This window comes from Kogia breviceps, chromosome 2, assembly GCF_026419965.1.
Source record: "Kogia breviceps isolate mKogBre1 chromosome 2, mKogBre1 haplotype 1, whole genome shotgun sequence".
Taxonomy (NCBI): domain Eukaryota; kingdom Metazoa; phylum Chordata; class Mammalia; order Artiodactyla; family Physeteridae; genus Kogia; species Kogia breviceps.
Window position 1 is genome coordinate 138,175,411 of NC_081311.1, and position 26,639 is coordinate 138,202,049.

The 26,639-nt window shown below is 39.1% G+C and overlaps 1 protein-coding gene across 3 annotated transcripts in view; it reads right to left on the minus strand.

The window, feature by feature from the left end:
• STK39 (serine/threonine kinase 39) overlaps window positions 1-26,639 on the minus strand; it is a 491,161-nt gene that overhangs the window by 455,576 nt on the left and 8,946 nt on the right. The window contains exon 2 of one of the 3 annotated variants that reach the window (XM_067026249.1): window positions 23,459-23,682. The exons of the other annotated variants lie outside the window; for them this stretch is intronic. Within the exon in view, the coding sequence (XP_066882350.1) occupies window positions 23,459-23,516 (58 nt within the window). The 5' untranslated portion in view covers window positions 23,517-23,682. The remainder of the gene's footprint in view (window positions 1-23,458; window positions 23,683-26,639) is intronic. 3 annotated transcript variants of the gene reach the window in all.

Below are 26,639 nucleotides of genomic sequence, written 5' to 3' on the forward strand. Positions count from 1 at the left end.
GAATTATAGCCCCAAACCTCCTTCTTGAGAAGAAATAAAAATGGATAACAAAAATCTGGAGTGCAGCAGAGGTGGTGGAAGGCATCTCCATTGCTAGAACAAGATGTTTTCTACAGGCAAAATTATCGCCATGTGGCTAACTCAAGATCTGATGGAAAGAGACAGATTTCGTGATATTTAAGGAGACTTCTGTGTCAGAATAAGGTCAGCATGTTTTTTTTAAGTTAATTAATTATTTATTTTTGGCTGTTTTTTGGTCTTTGTTGCTGTACGTGCACTTTCTGTAGTTGCGGCGAGCGGGGGTTACGCTTCACTGTGGTGCGCAGGCTTCTCATTGTGGTGGCTTCTCTTGTTGTGGAGCACAGGCTCTAGGCATGCGGGATTCAGTAGTTGTGGTACATGGGCTCAGTAGTTGTGGCTCGCGGGCTGTAGAGCTCAGGCTCAGTAATCGTGGTGCATGGGCTTAGTTGCTCTGAGGCATGCGGGACCTTCCCAGACCAGGGATTGAACCCATGTCCCCTGCACTGGCAGGTGGATTCTTAACCACTGTGCCACCAGAGAAGCCCCAGTCAGCATGTTTTTAAACTGAGGTTCAAATAATCTCTTTCTAATTCATTTTTTGCAGTTACGATCTTGACAGGGTAGAGCTTTCCTTGCTCACTACTGCCAAAAATGTGAAGGCATAAGGCATCTATCATACTACAATGTGACTCATCAAGAATAACAATTAAGCTGCCTTCCATATATGTGATAGTCAGGCTTTGAGTGCTCTGGGGCCAAGTCTTTATTTTTCCACAATCTTGAGTTTTTGACAGGTAATTTTTATTTCAAGAGACAGCCAAGTGCTGAATTTTGAATTCCATTATAGAAAATGCTTAATTGTCAACAGATGATCATTTGCAAATATATAGATAATCACTTTGTTACATAGCATCCAGAGAAATGTTTTAAAAACAGAAAACTGCTCCTGTTATATCCCCGTTGAGTAAAGCCTCAAGACCTTGAACTGGGTACAAGGCCCTGATGACATGGCCCTTCTACCACTGAGTGTCTCCTTGCCTCTGTCCTGGCCACTCCCATCTTCTTTCAGTTCCTCCAGTGGGGCAGACCTCAGAGCTCTTGCCCACTGCTATTCCTCTTGTCTAACTCTTGACCTGGCTAATGTCTACTCAAACTTCAGATCTCAGCTAACATATTTCTTCTTCCAAGGGGCTTTCCTTGACACCTCCTTCCCCAATCTAAATTAAGGCACTGTATTTGTATGATCTCATTGTAGCTCGTACTCCTCCTTGAAATCCCTTAACACAAGTGGTAATTGTAGAGTATACTGCACGATTCTTTGAGCAATGTCTGTCTCCCTGTATCACTCAGATTTGATCAGAGAAATAGAACCACCCTGAGTAATATCAAAAGCAAGAAGTATTATAGGGATTCGTCCTTATGCAATTGTGGATGCTGGTGAAGTCTATGGAAGGCTGTTGCCTTGCCTCTGGTTGTGGGCCTGAAGTCTCCATAGGTCAGCAGGATTAGCAGTTAGGAAGAAATGCTAGGCATGAAATGGGGAGAGTAAGGACAAACAATAACCCATGAAGACAACCAGAACCCATGTTCATCTCACACCACCTCTGTCTTAGTGTACTTAGGCTGCTATAGCAAATGCCATAGACTGGGTGGCTTATAAACAATAGAAGTTTATTTCTCACGGTTCTGGACTTTGAGAAGTCCAAGATCAAGATGCCTGCAGATTCAGTGTCTGGTGAGAGCCCACTTCCTGTTTCATAGATTCCCATCTTCTCTCTGTAACCTCACCCAGTGGAAGAATGGGGAAACTCTCTGGGATCTCTTTTATACTCATCATCTCTCAAAGGCTTCCTCTCCAAAAACCATCAAGTTGGAGATTAGATTTCAACATATGAATTTTGAAGGGACACAACCATTCAGTCTATAGCAACCTCCTACCTTCATGATGTGGGAAATGTGTGGAAGAAACTGGTACCCTTCTCCATGGAAATACACAAATATCTGGCCCAGGACTCAGAAAAGAGGAGGGAGTCAGTGGGGCAGGAGGAGCAGGAGCTGCTGGCTGGCTGCTGCTCGATGCCAACAAGGTGAGCCAGCAGAGCAGTGGCAACGTGTATAAGGGCGGCAGTGCCTGGCGCCTTACACCTGCTTCCCCTTCCCCTCCCCTTCCGAATTTCACGGTGATGAAACTTCACGATGTTTCTTGTGGCCAACATTAAACCAGAACTATACACAAAAGGGGAAGCTAAGTTGATACAGTATAAAACTACCCATTCCCTTACACGCCTATAAGTTCCATGATGGTGGGGAACATACTTTGTGCCCAGCACCTAGTATAGTTTTCAACTCACGATGTCTTGAATAAGTTGTCATTCAAAGGATGCATCTTTTAAATGAACAAATTCTACTTTTGTCAATGAAAAAAATGAATTTTCTCATTTAAAAAAAAAGCACCTTTGAATTAAAACTTATCCAGGATTTAACTGTAAACTGGAATTGTAAAATTGACAAACTTTGAATACCATGTGATTTTAGCAATGCAGTTAGTAATTTTAACCACTATGGGTAGCCTAATAATTGGTGGAAAATTACAACTGCCTCCAATTATTTTGGGATATAAATATAGTAAAGTAAAATTAATTAATTTTAAAATGTCACTACTGGCAAAAGGTGGCTATTGCTATTCTTAATGATGACATGTTTACTACTAAGAAATCAGAAAAAAAATGTTTTGACAATTCCACAGAACCTCCTCAAAGGTGTAATTAAGGGCAAAGAATGAGATTACCTTTAGTCAACTGTTAAACACTCTGCTTGGAACTAGCTTAAATGTCAACAATTGTGTTGAAAATTAGGCACCTTTGGTGAGAAAGGGAATCAGAGAAACAAGATACTGTCCACTGAATTCCTGGTACCTTCCAAGGAGCTGTGGTGTGAAAGGCTGACTGCCTCTCTCTATTTTACTAATCTCCAAGGATCTGGAGGCCCCATCCAGAGCTGGCTTTTGGTACATTTATCTTTGGCCTTTAAAAGTCAATGTTTATCAACTCTTGAGTAACAATCATTGCTTAATTGTGCTTTGGTTTGTAGGATGCGTTGAAGCATGTGAATGTACAATTTCCCATAGATGAAAATGGAAGAAAATACCTACTAGGCAGTGTGTTTCTTTCAGTAACATTTAGTTGCTAAGTTTAGAAAACTACCCTGATTTGTCATGATGTGCACTGTACTGAGTGAGGAGGAAGGGGATTCACTGGGATTTATCCAGTCTCAGGGACTTCAAAGAAATACTTTGGCATATCAGTCCAAGCACGGGAAGATATTAGAAAAAGCAGCCTAGTAACAAACATTGAGTTGTTATATCAGCATCAGGCAAGTTTTAAACAGAGAAAGACCCTGGAACATCATCAGCTTTCAAACTACTATTGATTTAATCATTTATTCATTCCACAAATAATCTTTAAAGTGTCTACAAGGTACTAATTGCAAGTTAGGCCCCAGGATTACAGCAGTGAATTAAACAGATAAAATCCCCTGACCTTATGGAACTTAAGGCCCAGTGGGTGACTCGGTCAATAATCAACTTCATAGATAACTATGTAATTATAATACAGGGTACAGTGAGAGGGCTAACAAAGGGCTCTAATTTAGGCTGGAGTTCAGAGAAGTTCCCCATGAAGAAATGATAGTTTACTTCTCAGGTACTTAATAAACCGAAGTGGCAAAATTAAATGGAAGTGTTTAAATGAACAGAGTTAGGCACCACTTTTAATTACATACATACATACACATGCATAAAATAGATGCCAACTTTCTAAATAAATTATAAGTAAATTGAATGCAAAATTTGTTAATAATGATAAAGTAGTACATATTCCAGAAATAAAGTCATGATCAGTAGCAAAAAAATCTAGGTACTGTTAATGTTATCACATTAATACATGTTTTAATGGTGATTTCAATGGCTATAGAAAAGGCATTCTATGAAAAAAAAAGTGCTTAGTAAATCAGTAAAATAAGGAAATTCCTTAACCTAACCTAGAGAAGGATATTTTTAAAGATGCTTCAGCAAATATATTTAATGATAAAACTTTAAAAATATTTTTGTTAAAGTCTGGAGACCACAACTATTGCACATTGTTCTATAAGTCCTAGTCAATAGAATAAGAAAAGAATAAGCAGTGTAAGAATTAGAGAATGTGTCAGACAGACTGCACATCAGTCAATCTGTTGTGGTTTGGAAATTTAAAAAGTTAACCACGTTGTCCACTTCTGAAAGGAAGAGAAAAATTTGTTATTATTTGCAAATGATATGATAATCTTATCAAAATCAAGGCAAGGAATGGAAAAACTATGAATAAGATAATTCAGCAGAATTTTCCAGTAAGATAAAAAGTCAGCATAACAACTCAAAAGTATTTCTTTTACCAATTTTTTTATACCAAGTCATTCTCAAGAGCAGCAAATATTATAAAATGTCAAGAAATTAATTTTTTCAATGTTAGATTTTTATAGAGAAATTCTGAAAATTTTGTGAAGGGCATAATAAGAAAATCTGAATAAATAAAGATTATTTTCAAGGATGAAAGGTCACATTTTAATAAAAATCTCTCCTCAAGTTAAGCTACATATTTAATAAGTTCCAATAAAATTACAAAATGATTTCTTCAGCAAATCTGATAACCTGAATCCAAAATTCATGTAAATCAAAGTACATGCATAGCTAAGGCAATTTTTGAACAGGAAATATAGTGGTTACACATTTCTTTAAAAAAGGCAAAAGGAGCAACCAAAAGGAAAAAAATTGACTACATTAAAAGGTCTATATAGTTAAAAACACTGAGTAAAGTTAAAAGAGAAGCAATTGATTGGGAAAAGTCTTTTTAGTGATAACAATTAGAAAAGGACTAATATTTGTACTATATATAGAACTCTTACAAACTGATAGAAAAAAGACAATGCAATAGAAAAAGACAAAGGATATAAATAGGCAATTCACAAATGAAGCAATCTACATGCCTAATATGTTCATGAAATAATACTCCTCATTAATGTTAGAAGAACATACATTAAAACAACACTGAGATACTACTTTAAACCATCAAAGTAGCAAAATTTCAAAGTCTGCAAATATCATTACTGATCCGGATTTGGAGAAAAATATACTTTGCTGTTGGGAATATAAACTGGTATTATATGGCAGCATCTAATAAAACTGAAAATACCCATAACCTATAATTCACTAATTCTATGTCTCAGTATACACTCTCGAAAAACACATGTATGTACACAAAGGGGAAACATCAAGGATGTTCATGGAAGCACTGTTAATATTAGTAAATAAGTGGAAAAACCTTAATGCTCATCAGTAAGGGAATGGATGAATGAAATGTATTATATCCATGCAATCCAATATTCAGTGACAGCTAAAAGATCTCTAAATCTATAAATATAGATATCAAAAGTGATGCTGAAAAAGAAAAGCAAATGGAGGTTGATACGTATAGTATGATGCTATTTGTATGTATTAACCATATACATATACAAAAGAAAATAATCTTACATGTATTTTTATACTTATCTTTTACATACACATAGCATTTAAAAGGATAGGCATATTATATGTGTATATTTCTATATGTAGAGATATGTAAAACTATATGTAAACCTATTTGAGGACAGACTGGAAGACAGTAGACAGCACTTCAAACACACCAGAAGAGAAGGGTGTGGGGAATGGGAGGGAATATGATGGGGATATAGTTTAAGGGAGGCTAACCTAGATTTGTAGTGTATTATTCCTTAACTAACCAATAAACAAAAAACTGAGAGTCAATGAGACAAAATATTGACAATGTTTAATTCAGAATGACTGAATAAGATATCTGGTATGTTACTCTTTGTAATTTTTTCTCCTTTGACTCTCTCAAAATTAAGCACAATTTTAAAGATGTACTTATAAATTCCTTCTTATATAATGCAAACATGCAGATCAAATGCCCAAAGTGTCTGGAATTTTCTTTTCTAAAGGTCTCTGAGGAAATGAATTGGGTCACCTTTCTGGTTAGATATGGAAAGGAAAATAGAAGGGAAAGTCCAAAAGCCAAGTTCATTGCGAGAATTCCCTGAATTCTTTTAGAAGGACCTGGTTCCTATGGTGGGGGTAGGAGGGGGCATTAGAAGGGAAAGAGAGAGGTGGGAGAAAGGTTATCCCCAGAGATTTCTCCCTACACCCTGGCAAACAACTCCATCTGGCAGAGCACAGGCATAACAAATAACAAATGAAGCAGGACACATAAGTCCCTTGAGGCTTAGGTAAGACATCATTGTTAAGGAACATTTACACACTTTCCCAGTAAGATGCCAATAAGGTGAAAAGCTCTGGTAAGGCATAACAATTGTGGAAGAAGGAAAGAATGGAGTCCATCACTCCAGAAAGTCTTGAGCTACACCAGTGCACAATAACTTCAAACTCTGAACAACAGTAGTAGACTATTCAACCAAGTATCCATCACATGTCATTATATTAATAGGATTGTAGAGCCTCTCAGAGGCCAAGAGAGGTTTGGGTCACTTCTATTTTTCTGAGGCTCCAGCATATTTAAAAAAATGATGAAATACAAGATAGACTTAGAATAACTATACATAAACATATAATAAGTTTATAATTAACATAGTGCTTTTAACACAAATTATCATAAATGCAACCATGCTATTCATCACAACTACAAATCATGAAAAAATATCAATTCATACTGCACCGTGGAAGTCTGTTCCAATGAAGGGACAAAAATGTAAAGTTCTACAACAAATGTCTTTGTCTCTTAACCCCATTAGTATCTCTGTATGTAATACCTCAATAGAACATAAGGCTAAAAACCTACAATTGAGCCCCTTTGTGAATAAGGGATCAGGCCCAAATGGATTTTTTTTGGCATCCCCCTCCCGTCTCCCTTTCTTTTAAGTTCTGCTCATGGAGAACCACTTGAGCTTCCAGAATGACTGTGTCTGCTAAGTCAAGGGGAACAAGAGCAGGACTTTGGCAAGACCAGTGGAGAAATGGCACATACTACAAGTCAACTGGATGGAAAGTTTGAGTTCAGAAAGGATGACATAAAATCAGGGAGAGGCAGGAAGATGCCGTAAGTCTAGGCAGGGAAGATGCTTAGGGCAGAGACTTGTACATGGTCTAACTGCCACTGCATAGAGCCTGGTGGTTCGTGGAATGATGGTAGGGTGCAAAATGGATGGGCGGGCTGAATTTTAAACCACCTTCTCTATGCAACTCATGGTCTGATCACCATGTTTTATTCTTATATTCACTTCTCTAAAGGCTTTATTTATCAGTCTTAACAATAGTCATGTTCGTATTTACTTGGAGAAATTGTTGAAATTGTGCCACTTTTGGGGAACGTGCTCAAAGACAGTGGTGGCTTCCCTCATGACTCTTCCACCCCTGAAAATGCACACCTCCATCCAATTACTCTTCCAACTTCAAGTCTGGGGAAGGCAGTGGCAAGGATGGGGTACTTAGATTATCAGAGGAGGGCCTAGAAAGAAGAATGAGTGAAGGAATTGGGAGTTCTGGAAAAACAGAAACAAAATCCCAAACCCAAGTTTGTGAACTATGCAATGAAGATCTAGGCAGAGGGCACCAGCAGCCGAGGGTAGAGTTTGACACTCAGCAAGGTTTCCCTTTATCCCTCTAGCTCAAGTCAGAGATGGTCCTGAATGTGATGGGCCTAAAGTGCAGGTGGAGGAAACATGTAATTTCCATAATGGACACATCTCTTAGGAACTCATCCAAAGAGAAAATATAATACATCATCAGGCCTATCAAAGGTGCTCCAGTAAGAAAAAAAAAAAAAGTGTTGTTAAAAGTACAATGGAAACTCTAAAAGGTCAGAGCCTACAGGGACTGTGTATGAGTGGACCGTTAGATAATCTGGTCAAAGGGCCTTCAAGGCCATTTGTCATTTGATAATATTTTCTTCATCTGGAAACTCAGAACGTTACACTATTATTAAGAGAGAATGGAAGAGAAAGGTCTAGGGCACTCCATTCCCAAGAGATAATTTATATAAGTTATAACAAAGAGAAAGAGAATGAAAGCATAAGATGTTCTTCAGTCTTGGTCTTTTGCGAGGTCAAGAGAAATTGTTGCATGCTTGCTAATTTGTTGTTAGAAAGTAGAGAACATTCTTCTTCCAGTACCCCCAAATGAGAAAGGAAAGTCATACCTGAATGCCATCAGTGTGTCAGGAGGCCAGTAACATCAAAGAAGAGAAGAGGGTATGTTGCCAACATTTCAATTTTGTGAACCTTTTTTATCAGTCTCTCCTAACTTGGGGAGATGGGACAGGAGGCAAAGTGGGAGAGAGAGACTAGGAGGAAGAGCCACTAGGGACTCAGGAGAGAGAAATTTCACCTGTAGAAGGGGAAACAATGCGAATTCTATCTGATTATAATTTAATATAATGTTAAAAAGAGAGTAAGCAACTTTGATCAAAACAAAACATAAAAGCAAACTATTTTAATTAATTTGTACCCTCATTAAGAAGAAGTTCTCCCTTGACCTTTGGCTAAAAAGTCCTTTAAAAAACAGGCAACCTACAAAGGAAGGTTATGTTTTCAGGGAAAGTTGCTGTAAAGTCTTTGAAGAGTCAGTTCCTAGTCAGATTTTAACAGAAAAATCCCCTGAAAATCTGAAGTTTCTCCCTCTGTGTCATTCTGAGTTGCTTTCTTCTGCCCCCAACCCTATTCATATTAATCAGTGTGAGAGGATTTGGGGCTATTTCTGTCCATTAATTTACTCATTTTCATAATTTAAAACACCCTCATAAACAAAAAATTAAAGCAAGTATATTCCAAGGATAGTAAAAGGTTAAACTTATTTTTCTAAGATGATGGCTTCTTTTAATAGGAAAAATTCCTCAAAGAACTTTGTGTAAAATAATTCATAAATTCACCTGACCTTTTATCAAGTCACACTTTTTTTTCTATGAAGCCATTGAGATCATACGTTATTTTTAAATCACTAAATTACAAAAATTCTGTAGAAACTCTTCTCCTCCATTCTCCCTCCAAAGTGAGTGTGAACAGAAAGGCAGAGGATGTGATAAAATATAAATACATTGCTGGAATTTAAATTCAAAGAGGGCTCCAGGTGGAAGAAACTGCACAAATTAATTAGATCAGTGGGTTTCAAATTTAGCTGCACAATAGAATCACCTATTTAATATTATTCCAGCCTTTTATTTCAACTCAGATTTCTTAAAATACATCTTTAGATATTTCTTCTATATCAAGTCTTCTCATCTACTCCTCCCATCCTACCACCACTGCCAAATCTAGCCATAGGAATACCTATATTTCTTAGGATTGATTTTCATTCTCTATCCTGTTTGGGATCAACATCTCTCATTTCTTTATCTTTTTGTATGAACTCCTACTGGGCTTTTCAAGATTCTCTTCTATTTCATGGGTTCAAGTGCTATAATACTTATTGCTTCTAATGCACAATGTAATTAATAACAACCTGCATTCATTTTATTATGTTTGTTTTCTTTTTAAAGGTTAATATGTTTATTATAAAATAATTTAAATATTAAAACTTAATAAATATAAAAAGACACAATAGATAATACACAGAAGAAGCCACATATAAGAAAATGTTCATAAGGTTGGAAACTGTAAAACTCTTAGAGGAAAACATAGGCAGAACACTCTCTGACATAAATCATATCAGTATCCTTTTTGATCCACCTCCTAGAGTAATGAAAATAAAAACAAAAATAAACCAATAAGACCTAATTAAACTTAAAAGCTTTTGTACAGCAAGCAATAAACAAAACAAAAAGACAACCCACAGAATGGGAGAAAATATTTGCAAATGAAGCAACTGACAAGGGATTAATCTCCAAAATATACAAACAGCTCACGTAGCTCAATATCAAAAAAAGAAACAACCCAATCAACAAATATGAGTTAGAGCTAAACAGACATTTCTCCAAAGAAGACATACAGATGGCCAAAAAGATGCTCAACATCACTAATTAGAGAAATGCAAATCAAAACTACAATGAGGTATCACCTCACATGGGTCAGAACAGCCGTCATCAAAAAATCTACAAACTATAAATGCTGGAGAGAATGTGGAGAAAAGGAAACCCACCTACACTGTTGGTGGGAATGTAAATTGGTACAACGAATATGGAGAACAGTATGGAGGTTCCTTAAAAACTAAAAATAGAATTACCATATGATCCAGAAATCCCACTCCTGGGCAAATATCTGGAGAAAACCATAATTGGAAAAGATACATGCACCCCAATGTTCACTGCAGCACTATTTATAATGGCCAAGACATGGAAGCAACCTAAATGTCTATCAACAAAAGAATGGATAAAGAAGATGTGGTACATATACACAGTGGAATATTACTCAGTCATAAAAAAGAACAAAATAATGCCATTTGCAGCAACATGGATGGACCTAGAGATTATCATATTAAGTGAAGTAAGTCAGAGAAAGTCAAATATCATATATCACTTATATGTGGAATCTAAAAAATATGATACAAATGAACTCATTTACAAAACAGAAGCAGACTCACAGATCTCGAAATCAAACTTATCGTTACCAAAGGGGAAACGTGGGGCGAAGTGATATATTAAGAGATTGGGATTAACATATACACACTACTATATATAAAATATATAACTAATAAGGACCTATGTACAGCACAGGGAACTCTACTCAGTATTCTATAACAACCTATATGGGAAACGAATGTGAAAAAGAATGGAGATATAGATATATAGATATATAGATATATATAACTGATTCACTTTGCTTCACACCTGAAACTAACACAATACTGTAAATCAACTATCCTCCAATAAAAATCTAAAAAAAAGAAAATGTTCAAAGACATATAAAATTAAATATTATTTTCTTATGTATTAAAGTAGCAAAGACTCTTAAATGCACAATGCCTAATGAAATGAAATAGCCATTCTTAGGACTTTTGTGTAGGACTATAGATTATTACTGTGCTTTGAGATACAATTTGACAATATATATCAGAAGATTTAAATATATTCATTTTCAAAACCTAGCATTCATTATCCAAAAAAAAAAAGTCAGCCATCCTATTTTGCATCTTTTTCTTTCCTTTATGATCTGCTCCCTCATCATAATAGCAATGACTTTGACCATCCTATTAGGACTTTAATAAATGTTTTATGATTTTTTTTCTAGATTCTGCATTACATCACCCTTGGAGTAATACATTATCTTCAGAGTCTTCATCAAGGAAGAATCCCTATTTTCATAGGCTACAAAGTGAGGGTCATAATAGTACCTACTTCACAATATTATGTAAATTAAATGAATTTTATGTGTAAGATTGGGGTTAACTAGCTGGTTGGAAGATTTCTATCGCTCAGTCTGTAATTGAAGCCCAAGTTCTTGATTGTCTGTGAGGCTGGTATGATGTAGCCAGTAGTCTGTTTGCAAATTTTCTCACATTGCAGGGAAAAGTAATCATGGACAAGTCACGTTCTGAGTATGCTCTGTTGCTGGGAGCATGGCAGAGACCTAGAAAAGAGAAAACGGAGGAAGGCCAGAGCATAAAGACTATGGCTTTAAAGGGAGACATTTCCCTGTTTCTGCTAGGGAATACCAGCACCAAAAGGCAGGTAGCAACCAACCGAGACTGGGGCAGTTACTCTTGCATTTGGGGGCTGGTGTTGTAAAGATCACCTATGCAAGAAGGAACTGCTGAGCTGTGACCCTAGCTGACTCCCACAAACTATCTCGATTTTTGGTCATATTTGCCCTACTTCATGGACTCTTCCTAGCATTCCAGATCAGGGCAGATTTGTTCCATCACAAAGAGTCTATAAAGATATACTGGGACTTCCCTCGTGGCACCGTGGTTAAGAATCTGCCTGCCAATTCAGGGGACACGGGTTTGAGCCCTGGTCTGAGAAGATCTCACATGCTGCGGAGCAACTAAGCCCGTGCGCCACAGGTACTGAAGCCCGCATGCCCTAGAGCTCACGCCCCGCATCTACTGAGCTCATGTGCTACAACTACTGAAGCCTGCATGCTCTAGGGCCTGTGTGCCGCAACTACTGAAGCCTGAGTGCCTAGAGCCTGTGCTCCACAACAAGAGAAGCTACCACAGTGAGAAGCCCGTGCACCACAACGAAGAGTAGCCCCACTCACTGCAACTAGAGAAAGCCTGCACACAGCAATGAAGACCCAACGCAGCCAAAAAAAAAAAAAGATATACTGTTCCTAGACTTGTGGTTGCCAAGTGGGAGAGGAGGTGTGGGAGGGATGGATTGGGAGTTTGGCATTAGCAGATGCAAACTATTATATATAGGATGGATAAACAACAAGGTCCTACTATATAACACAGGGAACTATATTCAATATCTTGTGATAAACTATAATGGAAAAGAATGTATATAAATATGTGTAAATGAATCACTTTGTTGTACAGTAGAAATTAACACAACATTGTAAATCAACTATACTTCAATAAAATAAAATTTCCAAAACGATATACTATTGCTTTCCATCCATCCCAACTTAGCATCTTTTAACTTAGTTCAGTTGACACAGAATTGGAATTTTTCAAAAGAAACCAGATGGCAACAAGAACGGGAAAAAAAAGCTAACAAATAAAAACACACAGAATGGGCTCGTTTACAGAGTTTCTTTTAAGATTTTCCCTCCCTCTCTATCTCCCTTTCTCTTTCACTTCCCTTATTATTTCCTTTTTCTTTTTTCATTTAATAAACTTTTTGAGCACTATTGTGCTGGTCAGTGGGAAGATGAGGATAAAGAAGAGGCTTGACTTTCTTCCCCTAATTTAGTTACACCTGAGGCAAGCAGTGGCTTCACTGCTGCAGGTTGTAGCACATGAAACCGAGAGCCATTTTCTAGCTTCAATCCTGAGTATGCCAAGTCTCATTTCAGCTCATTGTAGTCTAAGCCCTTCTTTGAACTTCTCGGTATCCATTCCACCTAACATTTTTCTGTGACATTTGTGCCGCAGCTCAGCAATGTACTTGCATTACTCTTAACTGCCACCAGGTGGTGTCTAACACTGGAGCCCATAGTTTAAATATTTTGTTAATTTAAAAAGAATTTACAGGGACTTTCCTGGTGGTGCAGTGGTTAAGAACTCACCTGCCAATGCAGGGAACACGGGTTCGAGCCCTGGTCCGCGGAGATTCCCACATGCCACGGAGCAACTAAGCCCGTGCACCACAACTACTGAGCCTGTGCTCTAGAGCCCGTGAGCCACAACTACTGAGCCCGCATGCCACAACTATTGAAGCCCGCGCCCCTAGAGCTCGTGTTCTGCAACAAGAGAAGCCACCACAATGAGAAGACCGCGCACCGCAATGAAGAGTAGCTCCCACTCACCACAACTAGAGAAAAGGCCGTGCACAGCAATGAAGACCCGATGCAGCAAAAGATAAATAAATAAATTTTTTTAAAAAAAGAATTTATGGTGAAGTCAATTCTGTTTTCACTATAAAAATGTACCTTTAAAATAAAATGTAAAGTGTTTAACCATTTACTAACCACTTGATTTCGCATAATCACAAGGACAGTCATTTGTATCCTGCCTTTTCATTTGCAAAGTGTGTTCACATTAATTATTCCTTTTGATGTTTCCAATAGTTCTTCGAAGTCAGTTTGGCAGGTGTTTTTATTTGCTAAACTTTACAGATGGCCACACGTTATATAACCAAGGTCACACAGGTACTAAGGCCTAGTCCTTTTATTTAATTTCCAAGCAACCTGTTTAATACTGTGCTGTAAGGACATGAACAGAGAACAACATTAGGTACAGGTCCTGTAAATCATTGAACTAAAGTCCCAGTATTATAAATCTCTACTCAATTATCATACTCCTTATTGCTTTTAGGAAACTGTTGACGTTATATTCTGGATTTAGCACTGAGCCACAGAGCACTCACCTGTCTACTCTGCAGTTTTAGATGAAGTGTCAATTGCCATCGTAACCTTCAGTTTCTCTCTCAGTTCAATACAGTGGACCAGTGAACAACATGGATTTGAATTGCGTGGGGCCACTTTTCCGGAGGGGAAAAAAACCTCGGATTTTTTCCAACAGTAAATACTGTAGTACTACACCATCTGAGGTCGGTTAAATCCAAGGATATGGAATCACAGATACGGAGGAACCGTGTATAAGGAAGGCTGACTAAATTATCCAGGGATTTTCCACTGCAGGGAGAACTGGTATGCCTAACCCTTTCATTATTCAAGGGTCCATTGTACTTTCTTTTTGTCTCATTTTGTGCAATGAGAAACTGCCTCCCCCCTTACTTTACTTCCTTGAACAGTAAGGATCCCTAAACATGACACACATCTAAAACATGTTAACACCTAATCATTTCTTCCTCAGTTAAAAAAAAATTCCCTAGTAACCAAGTTGCTACGTTCCTTAGGAAGCTCACCTATCATCACTGAATGCTCAGATCTATCTTTTCTTCTTGAAGGATCCAAGCCAATTCTTTTCTCCTTTTGGGCAACTTAAGGTTAATTTTAAAATAATTTTAAAAAGCAGTTAAAATATATTTCTTTATGACCATCCACTTGTGGCCTGACTCATGGCAAGCCAGTGAGATTATACATGAATTTAGAAAAAAAATCATAGTCATAGCAAGTCACATTTATTGATCACTCACTGGTTAACAGACACTCTACTAACTATTTAAAATTTCTTAGAGCTCATTTCATCTTCATAAGAACTTTACACAGTAGATACCTTTATTACCTGAATTTTCCAGGTAAAGAAACTGAGGCTTAGAGAAGTTAAGGAGCCTGAAACCAGATTAAGCAATGGAGCTGGGATTTAAAGCTGGATCTTCCAGAACATGAATCTATGTCCACCTGATTTTATGTGTGCTCCTCTCCAGGCCTCCTAGAACTGAGCGTAAGCCAACCTGATTCTTTATTCTTCTAATTAATTAATAAGCATCCCTGTTGCACTTCTTTTGTTTTGTTCAACCATGATCACTCCACCTTTGAATGCCCCTTTTAGCAGGGAAAATCTGTGTAAGACAACTCAGGGGAAGTGGTGTCTGGTGGATTCATGCTAATGACTTGCTCTATAATATTGGGCTTTTAGGGAGTTTTGATGTCAGGGATTTACCCCTTGTATTCCCATAATCTTAGGACATGGGTGAGAAAGACATCTCATGAAAGAAAGAAACTCTATGCTTATTAGCCTTTACTCCCCATTTACCCTTCACTAACTTAAAAAGGAAAAGGGGAGCTATCAGGATACAGTATAGCTCACAGTCTCATGAAGAGCTGAGATACCAGGTCTCAAGAAGGGCAGGAAATATAGGAGCCCTGGGATGCTGAGCAGAAAAAAACAGGTGGACTTTTCTTCACTGTGATGCCAACTGATGCTCAGCACTCACATCTTCTTCAGTGTGTGTCTGCTCAGGTGTCAGATTCCAAAGAAGGAAACTCAAATAGGTCTACATTGGCTTCTGTGTATGTCCCCTCTAATCGTGACCATCAGGGGAACTCAGGTCAGGAATGCTGGTCAGAACAAACAAACAAGCAAACAACAACAACAAAAACCCAGATGTCCAATACATTGGTCTGGGGGAAGCAGTTTCAGCAAAGACGCCATATTGCATCAGGGAGTGAATGGGAGGTGAGAAAGTACAGACAGTACACGAAGGCTTACCCTTTCAACAAATCTGTGCAAAGGGAAAAAAAAGTGAACTGGCAATGTGTGGGTTAGGGGTAGAAAAGCCTTTTCATCTGTTGGTTTGCCTTTAAGATATGGTGCCCTTGAACATACTTGTAACCTGAGAGACATAGGAGACAAAAATAAAGGTAGTTGATGGAGTGAGTTACAGAAGGAGGTGGGACTGGTGTTAGGAGCATGGGAGGAGAGCTTAACTTTGAAAAGTAGGAGGCACACTTTTCTAAATAGAGGGAGGTTTGCAGGGTGAGGGGAAAGGAAAGATTTTCAAACTGTTGGCTTCTATTTCTCAGTGAAATATGAGACAAAATGACCTTCAGATCGAGGGATCTAGACAGTGAGGACTTGAGGTGGGTGGTGAATGCCTCTGACACCTGCTACAAGGTCTGTTCCTTAAGGGCAGCAGAGCGGGGGAGAGGTCCAGCCAAGCCTGAAACCAAAGATTACTTATATTTTCCATTTTCCTCCCATTGCCTGCTTTTTTTCTGACATTTTAATGCTTGTTGGTCTCTCTCTCAAAGCGTGAACAAAGAAAGAAAATGGAAATTGTAAACCAAATGTTACAGGTCGTACTGGATGGCCACATCTTGGAATTTCTGCTCAAGCTTTGGTGGGGGTGAAGGATGTACTGGGGACACAAACGGGTTGTTAGATCACCATTGGACTCTGTTGTCCATTCTTCTCCATGATGATCCCTAGATCTTGGATGTTGGTTTGTATTACCACTCTCCAGGACTTGGAGCCTCTGGTTCAGAGGATGAGACAAGAGGGTAGCACATCCTCTCAGGGGTAACTTTATCACACAAGGAGGTACCAGGTACTGCCAAGGAAGTACCAAGGAAGGCAGATTATATCACCTCAAGGCAGAGTTGTCCAAGAGCCAAACAAAAATGGCATAAAGACTATGGTGGCATAGTTAACTTCCACTACTGTAAAGGGTGTCCTTAGCAAGATGAAAGATTTGTTGATTTAAGCCAGGTGATCCTGAGTGAGATGTCCAACAAGATCTGCCTCTTTTGAGAATGTAAATTTGTGCAGCCACTATGGAGGACAGAATGGAGTCTCCTTAATAAAGCTGAAAACAGAGTTACCATATGATCCAGCAATCCCATTCCTAGGTATATATCCAGAAAAAATGAAAACTCTAATTCGAAAAGATACATGCACCCCAATGTTCATTGCAGCACTATACAACAGCCAAGACATGGAAGCAACCTAAGTGTCCATGGACAGATGAATGGATAAAGAAGATGTGGTATATATATGTACAATGGAATATTACTCAGCCATAAAAAAGAATGAAATATTGCCATTTGCAGCAACATGGATGGACCTAGAAATTATCATACTAAGTGAAGTAAGTCAGATAAAGACAAACATCATATGGTACCACGTATATGTGGACTCTTAAAAAATGATACAAATGAACTTATTTACAAAACAGAAACAGACTTATAGACATAGAAAACAAATTTATGGTTACCAAATGGGAAGGGGGAGAGGAATAAATTAGGAGTTTGGGATTAACAGATACATACTACTATATACAAAATAGATAAAGAAAAAGGACCTACTATATAGCACAGGCAACTATACTCAATATTTTGTAATAACCTATAAGGGGAAAGAATCTGAAAAAGAATATATACATATATATCTATATATATCTGAATCACTTTGCTGTATACCAGAAACTAACACGACATTGTAAATCAACTATACTTCAATAAAAAAGTAATAATAATAATAAAAGATCTACTTCCTTTGAGTTCTTTAAAACTGAGTCTCAGAGACTCTTGGCTTCAGAATGGCTAGAACCAAAATATCACAGAACTTCTAGACAGCACAGCCGATAATTTCAGATTGCACTCTGATGAGAGAAGCCACTAGATCATGTGGGAATTAGACATGAGTCAAAACCATTATCCCACCACTTCTAAATTGTGTGTCATTGGGCAAATATTTATTCTCTCAGATACTATTTCTTCATAAATAAAAGAGTAATTTGAAAATTACATTAAACATGTAGATGAAAGCATTAAATAGTGATCCTGGTACATGTTAGGTGTGCAACGAGTGTTGTAAAAAATGGATTAGGACACCTAGTTTGATTAAAAGTTGCAGGTGGGGGTCACTCTTAGAATCAGCTAAAAGATACCTGTGAAATTCCTCAGTGGATACAATGTAATACAAATTAAAAGTATAAAGGAGTTAGCCTCTTTATCAGAAAAAAACATCAACAACGGCGACAAAAATAATAAACAACAAACAAATAACCAAAAAACCTTCAGGCTCCTAGCAATTCATAAAAACAGGTGTGTTCCCCCAAAGACTAAGAATGAGATTCAAATTGACAAGGACATTATTTTTTGATAAATCAATAAAAGTCAATACAGAAAATATGCAAATACTCTCATCAAACACCACTTTGATTACATCAAAACGCTGTTAAACAAACTCACCAAACTTCTCCATGCCATTCCTGTCGCTTCTTCTCTCCTTCCACTAATGACTCCCCGTGGAACTCAGCCCCAGTGAAATTGGACTCCTCAGCCTGCACTTGTTTTCCCAGTTCTGCATACCTGTCCATGTCATTCCATCTCTGGAGAATTCCTTCTCCCATCCCTACACACAACCATATTAATTTCCTCATCCTTCAAGTCTTGATCAGACCTCACCTCCTGTATAAAGCCTTCCTTGCCCATAACTCCTCAGAGACCACTCTCTGCTCTAAAACTCCCATGGGACTTCTGCAGAACTCATTAGGCCAGCTAGAGTGGGCATTGGTCATTCTGGTAGGCTGTCCAGCCTCTGAACCCTTTTCTTGTTTTGGAGGAAGCAGAGCCTGCCTCCCACTCTAGAAGGTCAAGATGTTTGTACACTTTCTGAGCCTCCCTTTCAGTTAAGACAAGGACATGTGACAGAGGCTGAGCCAATCAGATCCACTCACCACACTTCAAAGGCGAAGCCACTGGCGTGAAGAAGCAGTCACCATGTGGTCCTCAAGCACTACAGGGTGATACCTGGGAGACAGCTGTGTTCTCTTCCCAGGTCAGTGGTGGCAGCTGCACACAGTGACTTGTCTGTGCCCTGTGGTGGCAGTGGCAGGGTCTTTACCAAACTAGCTCCATGGCATGATGTGGGGCACTGTTCATGGCTGATGCTCTCCAAGCCTGATTCACCAACTTTGCCAGAGGTCTGGGCCTAAGAATAGGAGACTTCAGCATAACATAAAACAGGAAATGGCTTAAAATGGCATTCAAGGTCTCTCTGGGAATTGCTCACTGCTTGTCTTTCTCCTTAGACTCTTGCCTTCAGCCATATTCATAAGCCTTCTTTCTCCTTAAGTCTCTGCCACAGAGGGATTTTCGGCAACATTTTTGGACGTTGCAATGTTTAAGGGGTAATGTTGACATTTGGGAGGGTGGCAGAGGTGCTAAGATAGTCTCACATAATGAAGAATTGTCTGGCATCTCATGCCACTTTCAAAGGTCCCCTGGACATTCATGTAGGTAAAAATAAATCCTGTTATCTGAACCTAGAAGCTGACTCTGAGTTATATATAAAAACAACAGATTTTTCACTTTTTGAGGGATGACTGCATTTGGTTTGGAACTTCTCCAAGAGTTGTTCACTATTTCAGGACATCGCATCAGGATGGCAACATTGCTCAATGCAACACACGATGGTTCAGAGTGCAGTTGTCACCACTGTGTTTGTTGGATTCTAGGATCAGCGCAGGCATCTGATTCCATTATGGACTTTCTAGTGTCCTCTTCGCCAAACATTTGCATATTGAATACATATTTTTATGTATTTCATAAATTGCTTCCTTTTTATTTCTCCTTTATACTACAGTTAGGGAAGTACACTGGATTTTTAGAAAAGATTATTTGAATTTCATTTCAGGATAGTCAAGGTGTCAGTCTTAATTACTTATTATAAAAATGAGATGTTTGATCAAAAAGGGTGGCAAACCATGGCCCTAAAGCCCTCTCTTATTTTCCCACAATCTTCTAGCCTACTCTTCCCCACTCCCTTCCACTGTTAGGAAAGATCCATTAGCGTAGAATTTAGAACGCTATTCAATTTTTTTAGATAACATATTTTTCTTCCTGTTATATACACAAACACTTTTAGAAAATGGCTTTATTCTTGCTAAGTTACAACCATAACATCTTGGGTTGATAATGATTGAAGATCTAATGGCCCATTTCAACTGCTGATAAAAGGGGGTGGGATAGGCTTTAAAACTAGCAGCCTCCTGAGAGCTCAATTCTGTAGAAAATTAATTGGGTGTAAAGGGCATACGGAAACCCTACCCACACTCTACTCTTAACCACCCTGTGAGGGGAAAAAAACTTTCCCTTCCACCCTGGATGCTTAAAAGAATTTGAACATAAATTAGCATGAGATTGAAAAAGAAGAAAAGAAGTTGCATTATATCTTATTTTTCTGTCACCAACCATCAAACTCCATTAGTGAAACTTTGAGCAGGCAGAGCTACTTGGCAATCACCTCATGGTGAGACCACAGAGAGACACCTCAGGACAAGGTGTCCCCAGTCAGCTCTGAGTGCAGAGTTCAGATGAAGCCCTGCTTCAACCAACAGTGTCCAGAGGTTTCCTTACCTGTTTCGGGCCTCCTCTTGAAATGATAATAACTGTGAGGCTGATATTCCAGGGAGAATGTTTCCTGACATTAAAAATCCCCAAACTTCTGGGCCTCAACATATTTTATGAGTGGCCTCTCAGCTGGTGATGGTCTTAGTCCTACATGTTTTTGCTGGAAACCAAAGGACATCAGTAAAACGCCTTTTCCAAACCTTACTACTTCACAGGCAGAGGCAGCATCTGAGGATTTTCTGCATTCGATCCACCTGTGTGTCCTGAAAGACCCGTATGTACTTAAAAGGCAAGCTCTGATTTTAAAGAAGACTGCATTTTAATCACTTGGAAACTATGAACTGACATGGTTTCCAAAATCAACAACCTGAGACTTTGATTGTATGACTCCAGAAATCCTGGACAGAAGGTTCCTGGAGAGTGACACAAAATGTCCCCAAAGAGTTTCATCAAGGGGAGGTAATATATACAAAAGTGAACTCTAAAGTCCTACACAAATGAAAAGTATTTTAGGATGTGTCACTCACTGTCACAGCCAGCTAGGAAAATAATTGAGTACAAATTCACAAACAATACAGTAAATACACTGTGAAGTTATATTCCCGTATAGTAACAGCTACTCATTGAAAAAAGAAAAAACGGGTCAATACTTTAAGATACTAATTGACAACTGATTTTTTTAATGGATATTACCTGTTGGAGTTTGAGTCCGATATAACCTGAGTGGCCAAAAAAAAGGTTATTTTTTCCAAATATACCACTTTTATATGCCCAAGATGTGTTTCAAGTGTGTAAGCCACACTGGAGAGATTTAAAGAATCCTTTCACACTAAGTATCAATAACTGCTCTATTATTTTCAGACGGTTGAGTCACTTGGTAACCTCTCATCACCGTGCCTTTGTCTCATCTTCTTTTTTTGAATGCTCACCAGAAAGTGATCTGGGGCTTTGTCTGTCTTTTGTTTACATAACCCCCATAGCAGTCTCTCTTTTTCTTCCTTGTCAGTTTCACAACTTCAACCTCAAGGCTGTTTTTCAGCTCTCTGAGCATCTGCAGCTCCTAAGACTACGTGGTGGGAAGACGGCTTTGTGAGAACTACCCATGCCTTGATGTGGTGCAGATACTTCCCTTCTAGGAATCCAGTAAGATTCCAGTACTTGTTTTCTTGACTCATATGTTGACTCAAACGTTTATTATGTGATATTTGGGGATGCTGGGAAATACAAAGATGAGTTTGTCTCATTTCTTGACCTCAAGAGACTTACTTTACACTGAATAAAAAGGAAATGCCATGGGCTAAATGCTATAGAACTGCACGGTCCAATAGAATAGCCACTACTTATTGATTATTGGGCATTTGAAATGTGGCTAGTTTGGACTGAGATGTACTGCAGGTATAAAATACACACCAGATTTCAAAGATTCAGTGCAAAAAATGCAAAGCATCTCATTAATAATATTTATATTGATTACATGGGACATGATAATATTCTGTATACATTGGGTTAAAGTATATAATTAATTTCACCTGTTTCTTTTCACGTTTTTCCGTGGTTACTAGAAAATTTAAAATTACACACGTGGCTCACATTATTTCATTTGGCCAGCGATGCTATAGAAGTTTAGAGAGGAGTGAGTGGGAGAGTATGTCGTGTGTGTGCGCACGCGCGTGCATGTGTGGTAGGGGGCAGATGGAGGGAAAGATGGTGAACAGACAACCATGCAAGAAGAGGTGACACTTGAGCTGAGTCTTGAAGCAGCCTTTGCACATACGGAGTGGAGAAGCAACCTCAGCTAGAGGTAGTAATGGGCAAGACATGGTCTTTGGATCCCACCTCAGCTCCTCTTCTTAGAAGCTGTTTGACTTCTCTAACTCTCAATTTCCACAAGAAAAAATTGGGGCTTGTGATGCCTACCTTATAAGATTGATCATGATGGGGATTATAATGAGGTAATGCATACAAAGAAATTAGAATAGTGCTTAGAACAAGAAAAAGCACTCAGTAGATGGTATCTAAATTTATTAGCATGTGCAACATCAGTAGGGTTAAAGGATGATTTAAAGGATGTTAAAATGACATTTAACCTAAAAACCATTTCCTCAGCTACTATGCCAGAGATACCACCATTAAAGTCTTGCCTCTCTTTTCAAATCATTGTTTAAAATAATTGTTTATAAATCTGAATCCCAAATTTCACACAACACACCTTCAGGAACAGAGGGGGGAAAAGATATATTTTCTGGTAAATTTTCAGTGTCCTTATTCTGTTACTGACTTTATAATACTTTAAAACTTGTTTTGTGTGTGTATGGGGGGAAAAGATTAGAAGTATAAACTGGCCATTGTCTTTCCTTTTCCTGTTGATATCCTTGGTCATTGGAAACACTAGGAGAATATTCAGTGGTCCACATCTATCTTCATCAAAATTATGGATGGGGGCTTCCCTGGTGGCGCAGTGGTTAAGAATCCGCCTGTCGATGCAGGGGACACGTGTTCGAGCCCTGGTCTGGGAAGATCCCACATGCCGCAGGGCAACTAAGCCCGTGCACCACAACTACTGAGCCTGCACTCTAGAGCCCGCGAGCCACAACTAGTGAAGCCCGCACACCTAGAGCCCGTGCTCCACAACAAGAGAAGCCACCGCAATGAGAAGCCCGCGCACCGCAATGAAGAGTAGCCCCCTATCGCCGCAACTAGAGAAAGCCCGCGCGCAGCAACGAAGACCCAAGGCAGCCAAAAATAAATAAATTTATTTAAAAAAAATTATGGATGGCTCTTGAAACTAGAGCAAATTTTGAGGATGATGGAGTTCTTGTTAACTTAGTGATACAGGACAAGCTTGGCATATCTCCAAGTTCCCACTGAAGCAGTCCTTACAGAAGGGCTTTATGACAGTCTGATACCTTTCTGAAATATGGCAAGAAACTAATATTAGACCTGCACGTACAGGTACAGGTTACCTGGAGAGTAACTGACTGGAGAGGTCACTGTAATTACATACAGAAGCTAGCTTCTCTTAAAGGCTGGTGCTCACCACAGGATGCTGGGCCAACCACTGTGAGGGTGCAGATATGACAGTGGCCCCAACACATATGTTCTCTCTCCCATCCTGAGGTTCTGGCTCCAGGATTTTAAGAGGACTTCTTCCAGAGAGGGAAAACCAAATCTTCACGTGATTTTATTCACGCACCAGCTCCACAGATCTCTGCTTCGAGCGTGGGTTCCTCATCCACTTCAACTTCTCTTTCCCCTGGTTATCTGTTAAGACACCCAAAAAAGAATGTCTCTTGAGAGGCCTCATTCGCCTCAAATTTTTGCTTAGTAATTGCCTTTTTTTGTTATAATAAAAGCATCTAACATTTCTGAGCACTCACTGCTGTGCTAAGCTTTGTGCTATTTCTTCTAATTCTCATAACACCACCATGGATTACATACCATTATCTCTCTTTTTAGTTAGCTATTGTTGCATAACAAATTACCACAAAATTTAGGGGCTTACAACAACAATAATCATTTATTATCTCTTATGGTTTCTGTGAGTCAAGAATTCAGAAAGAACATGACAAATTTGATTTATCTCTGTTCCATGAGGTCTGGGATCTCAGCTGGAGGATTTGAAGACTGGGCTCTGGAATCATCTGAAGAATCGATCACTCCCATGTCGAGAAGTTAATGCTGGCTGTCAGCTGAGGGTCTGGTGGGGATGTCAACTGGGACACCCACACATGACCTCTCCATGTTGCCTGGGCTTCCTCACAACATGGTGATTGGGGTCTAGAGGCTGAGAGAAAGACAGAGAGCCAGGCATGGAAGTCTATTGCCTGTTATAACTTAGCTGGAAGTCACATCTCTTCTGCCACATTCTTTTGGTTGAGGCAGTTTCAAAGTTCAGCCCAGATTCAAGGGAAGGGATTACTGGTCCCATCTCTCTCTCTCTTTTTTTTTTTTTTCTTTTTTTTTTGTGGTATGCGGGCCTGTCACTGTTGTGGCCTCTCTCGTTGCGGAGCACAGGCTCTGGACGTGCAGGCTCAGTGGCCATGGCTCACGGGCCCAGCCGCTCTGCGGCATGTGGGATCCTCCCAGACCGGAGCACGAACCCGCGTCCCCTGCATCGGCAGGCAGACTCTCAACCACTGAGCCACCAGGGAAGCCCTGGTCCCATCTCTTAATGAAAGAAGGTCAAAGTCACTTCATGAGAACAGCATGTGAGATGAAATATATACTGGTGCAGCTGTTTTTGGAAAATACAATCTGCCACACATCTATATTTTACAGATAAGGGTGAATAAATTGCTTGTGATTACACTAGTAAAAAGAAAAGCCAAGATAGAAATCTGCTGATTTCCAGAATCCATTCTCTTAAAAAAAACACTATGGGCCTTTCTCACCTTCTGAGATGGCCCACATTCTGTCTGCAGAGTGTGTTTCTCTCTAAATAAATCCACTTCTTACCTATCAAAAACAAACAAACAAACCCCCACAATGCTATGCTATCTCCCACCCCAAATTCTTTCTGGCTTTAAATTTAAAAAACAATAAATTAAAAATAATAATCCATTTTAAAACCAAATATTTATTTATTCAAATAGCGTGCCACAGATTTTATAAACCTGGAACTGGTAATATGAGGTCACAATAATTTTAACATCTAAGTTCCAAGAGCTCAATAAGTCACATCCTTGACCTCACTCTTCCCAGAAATGTTTCCCTTTCTCCCCCACTATTTCTATAGTTCCTAAAGATGCCCACCAACCCATCTGTGCTTCAGGCCACTACATAACAGCTACCACGTTCTTTGTTTTCTCTGCCAGTGGTTGGACTTCTGAGAACAACAGTGACAACAGAGGTGGATTTTCTTGCCCCAGTAGCTGCTGGGGAGGCAGAGGGGAGCTGGTTTTGCAAAGAGGGGAAAAATGACTCTGTTCCAACTCTGTCTTGTCACCTGGGCAGAGGAACAGCACTGCCCTTCCCAGAGGGTGACAAGGTTCTATGAAAGGCCGCCCTTCAACTTCACCCCAACATCAGTCTCATTTTCCTGCCATTGATGCTGATAAAACAAAACAACTCACATCACCTGGCTCCCAAGCCCAGTGCTAGCTAGGACAAGCAATAATTCAGCCTGGCTCTCCAAACTCACTCCTGCAAGGCTTAGAAATATTTTTTTCCTTTCCGCACACACACACACACACACACACACACACATACACACACACACACACACACACACACACACACACACACACGTTGCAACAAAGTCTACAGGAAGAAGCTCACTTCAATAATACGAGAACTTACACCCCAAACATCAACTCTGAGTGCTAAACATGGGTCTTCCAATTATTGGTGACCTCACGGTTTCTAGCCAAACAATGGGTAGACATTTACTTTTCATTTGTATGTCTCAAAGAGCTAGTGAGGTAGTTTTCCCAAACAAAAGAGGGGTTAACCCAAAGACAAATTCTCTCCACTCCAAGATAACAAGGTCACGTTTCGGTGACAGTTACAGTATTCTTTGCAAGAAGGAAAAGTCTTTCTAAGACATAGCCTGGAGACGGAGCCCAGCTGTGGGAGAGGTAACCAAGTCCACAGCTGGCCTTCCCCTTATGGTATTAAGATAGCAATAGGAGTAGTAATGAAGAAAAGGAGGAGGAGGAGGGTCAGGAGGGGAGAAGCAACACGTATTGAATTCTTACTAAGTGCTATAGGCATCATGCTAAACACTAGTTCTTCCAATAGCTAGATGAGGTAAATACTTTTATAGATGTAAATGTATTATAGATGTAAATATACCCCATTTTTTTTCAGATGAGGAAACTCAGGCTTAAAGATTTAGTTAGTTCCAAGGCCATGGAGCTTGCAAGAAGTGAAGCTGGGATTTATATGTGAACTTCATTCTTACTCCTGAACTCTTAACAATTCATATCAATTGTCTCCCACCTTTAATTAGCTGTTAGCTGCTGTTCTCCTAAGAAATCCAATTAGACCAAACTTTATTAAATACCTGCTATGTGCAAAAATCCCCACTGGGCCCTGGGGCAATAGAGATGAAATAAGAACTAGTTCTGCCCTACAGGAGCCAGTGGTTCAAGAGAAAAGACAACCTGCTTGGTGGAAGGCCCAATGTTAACCCCAGGTAGGGAGGGATTCGTTCTAATTCTGATGTGATCTGAATTTCAGAAGGTGGTTTTTGAGACGTAAGTTAGCTTACAAATACA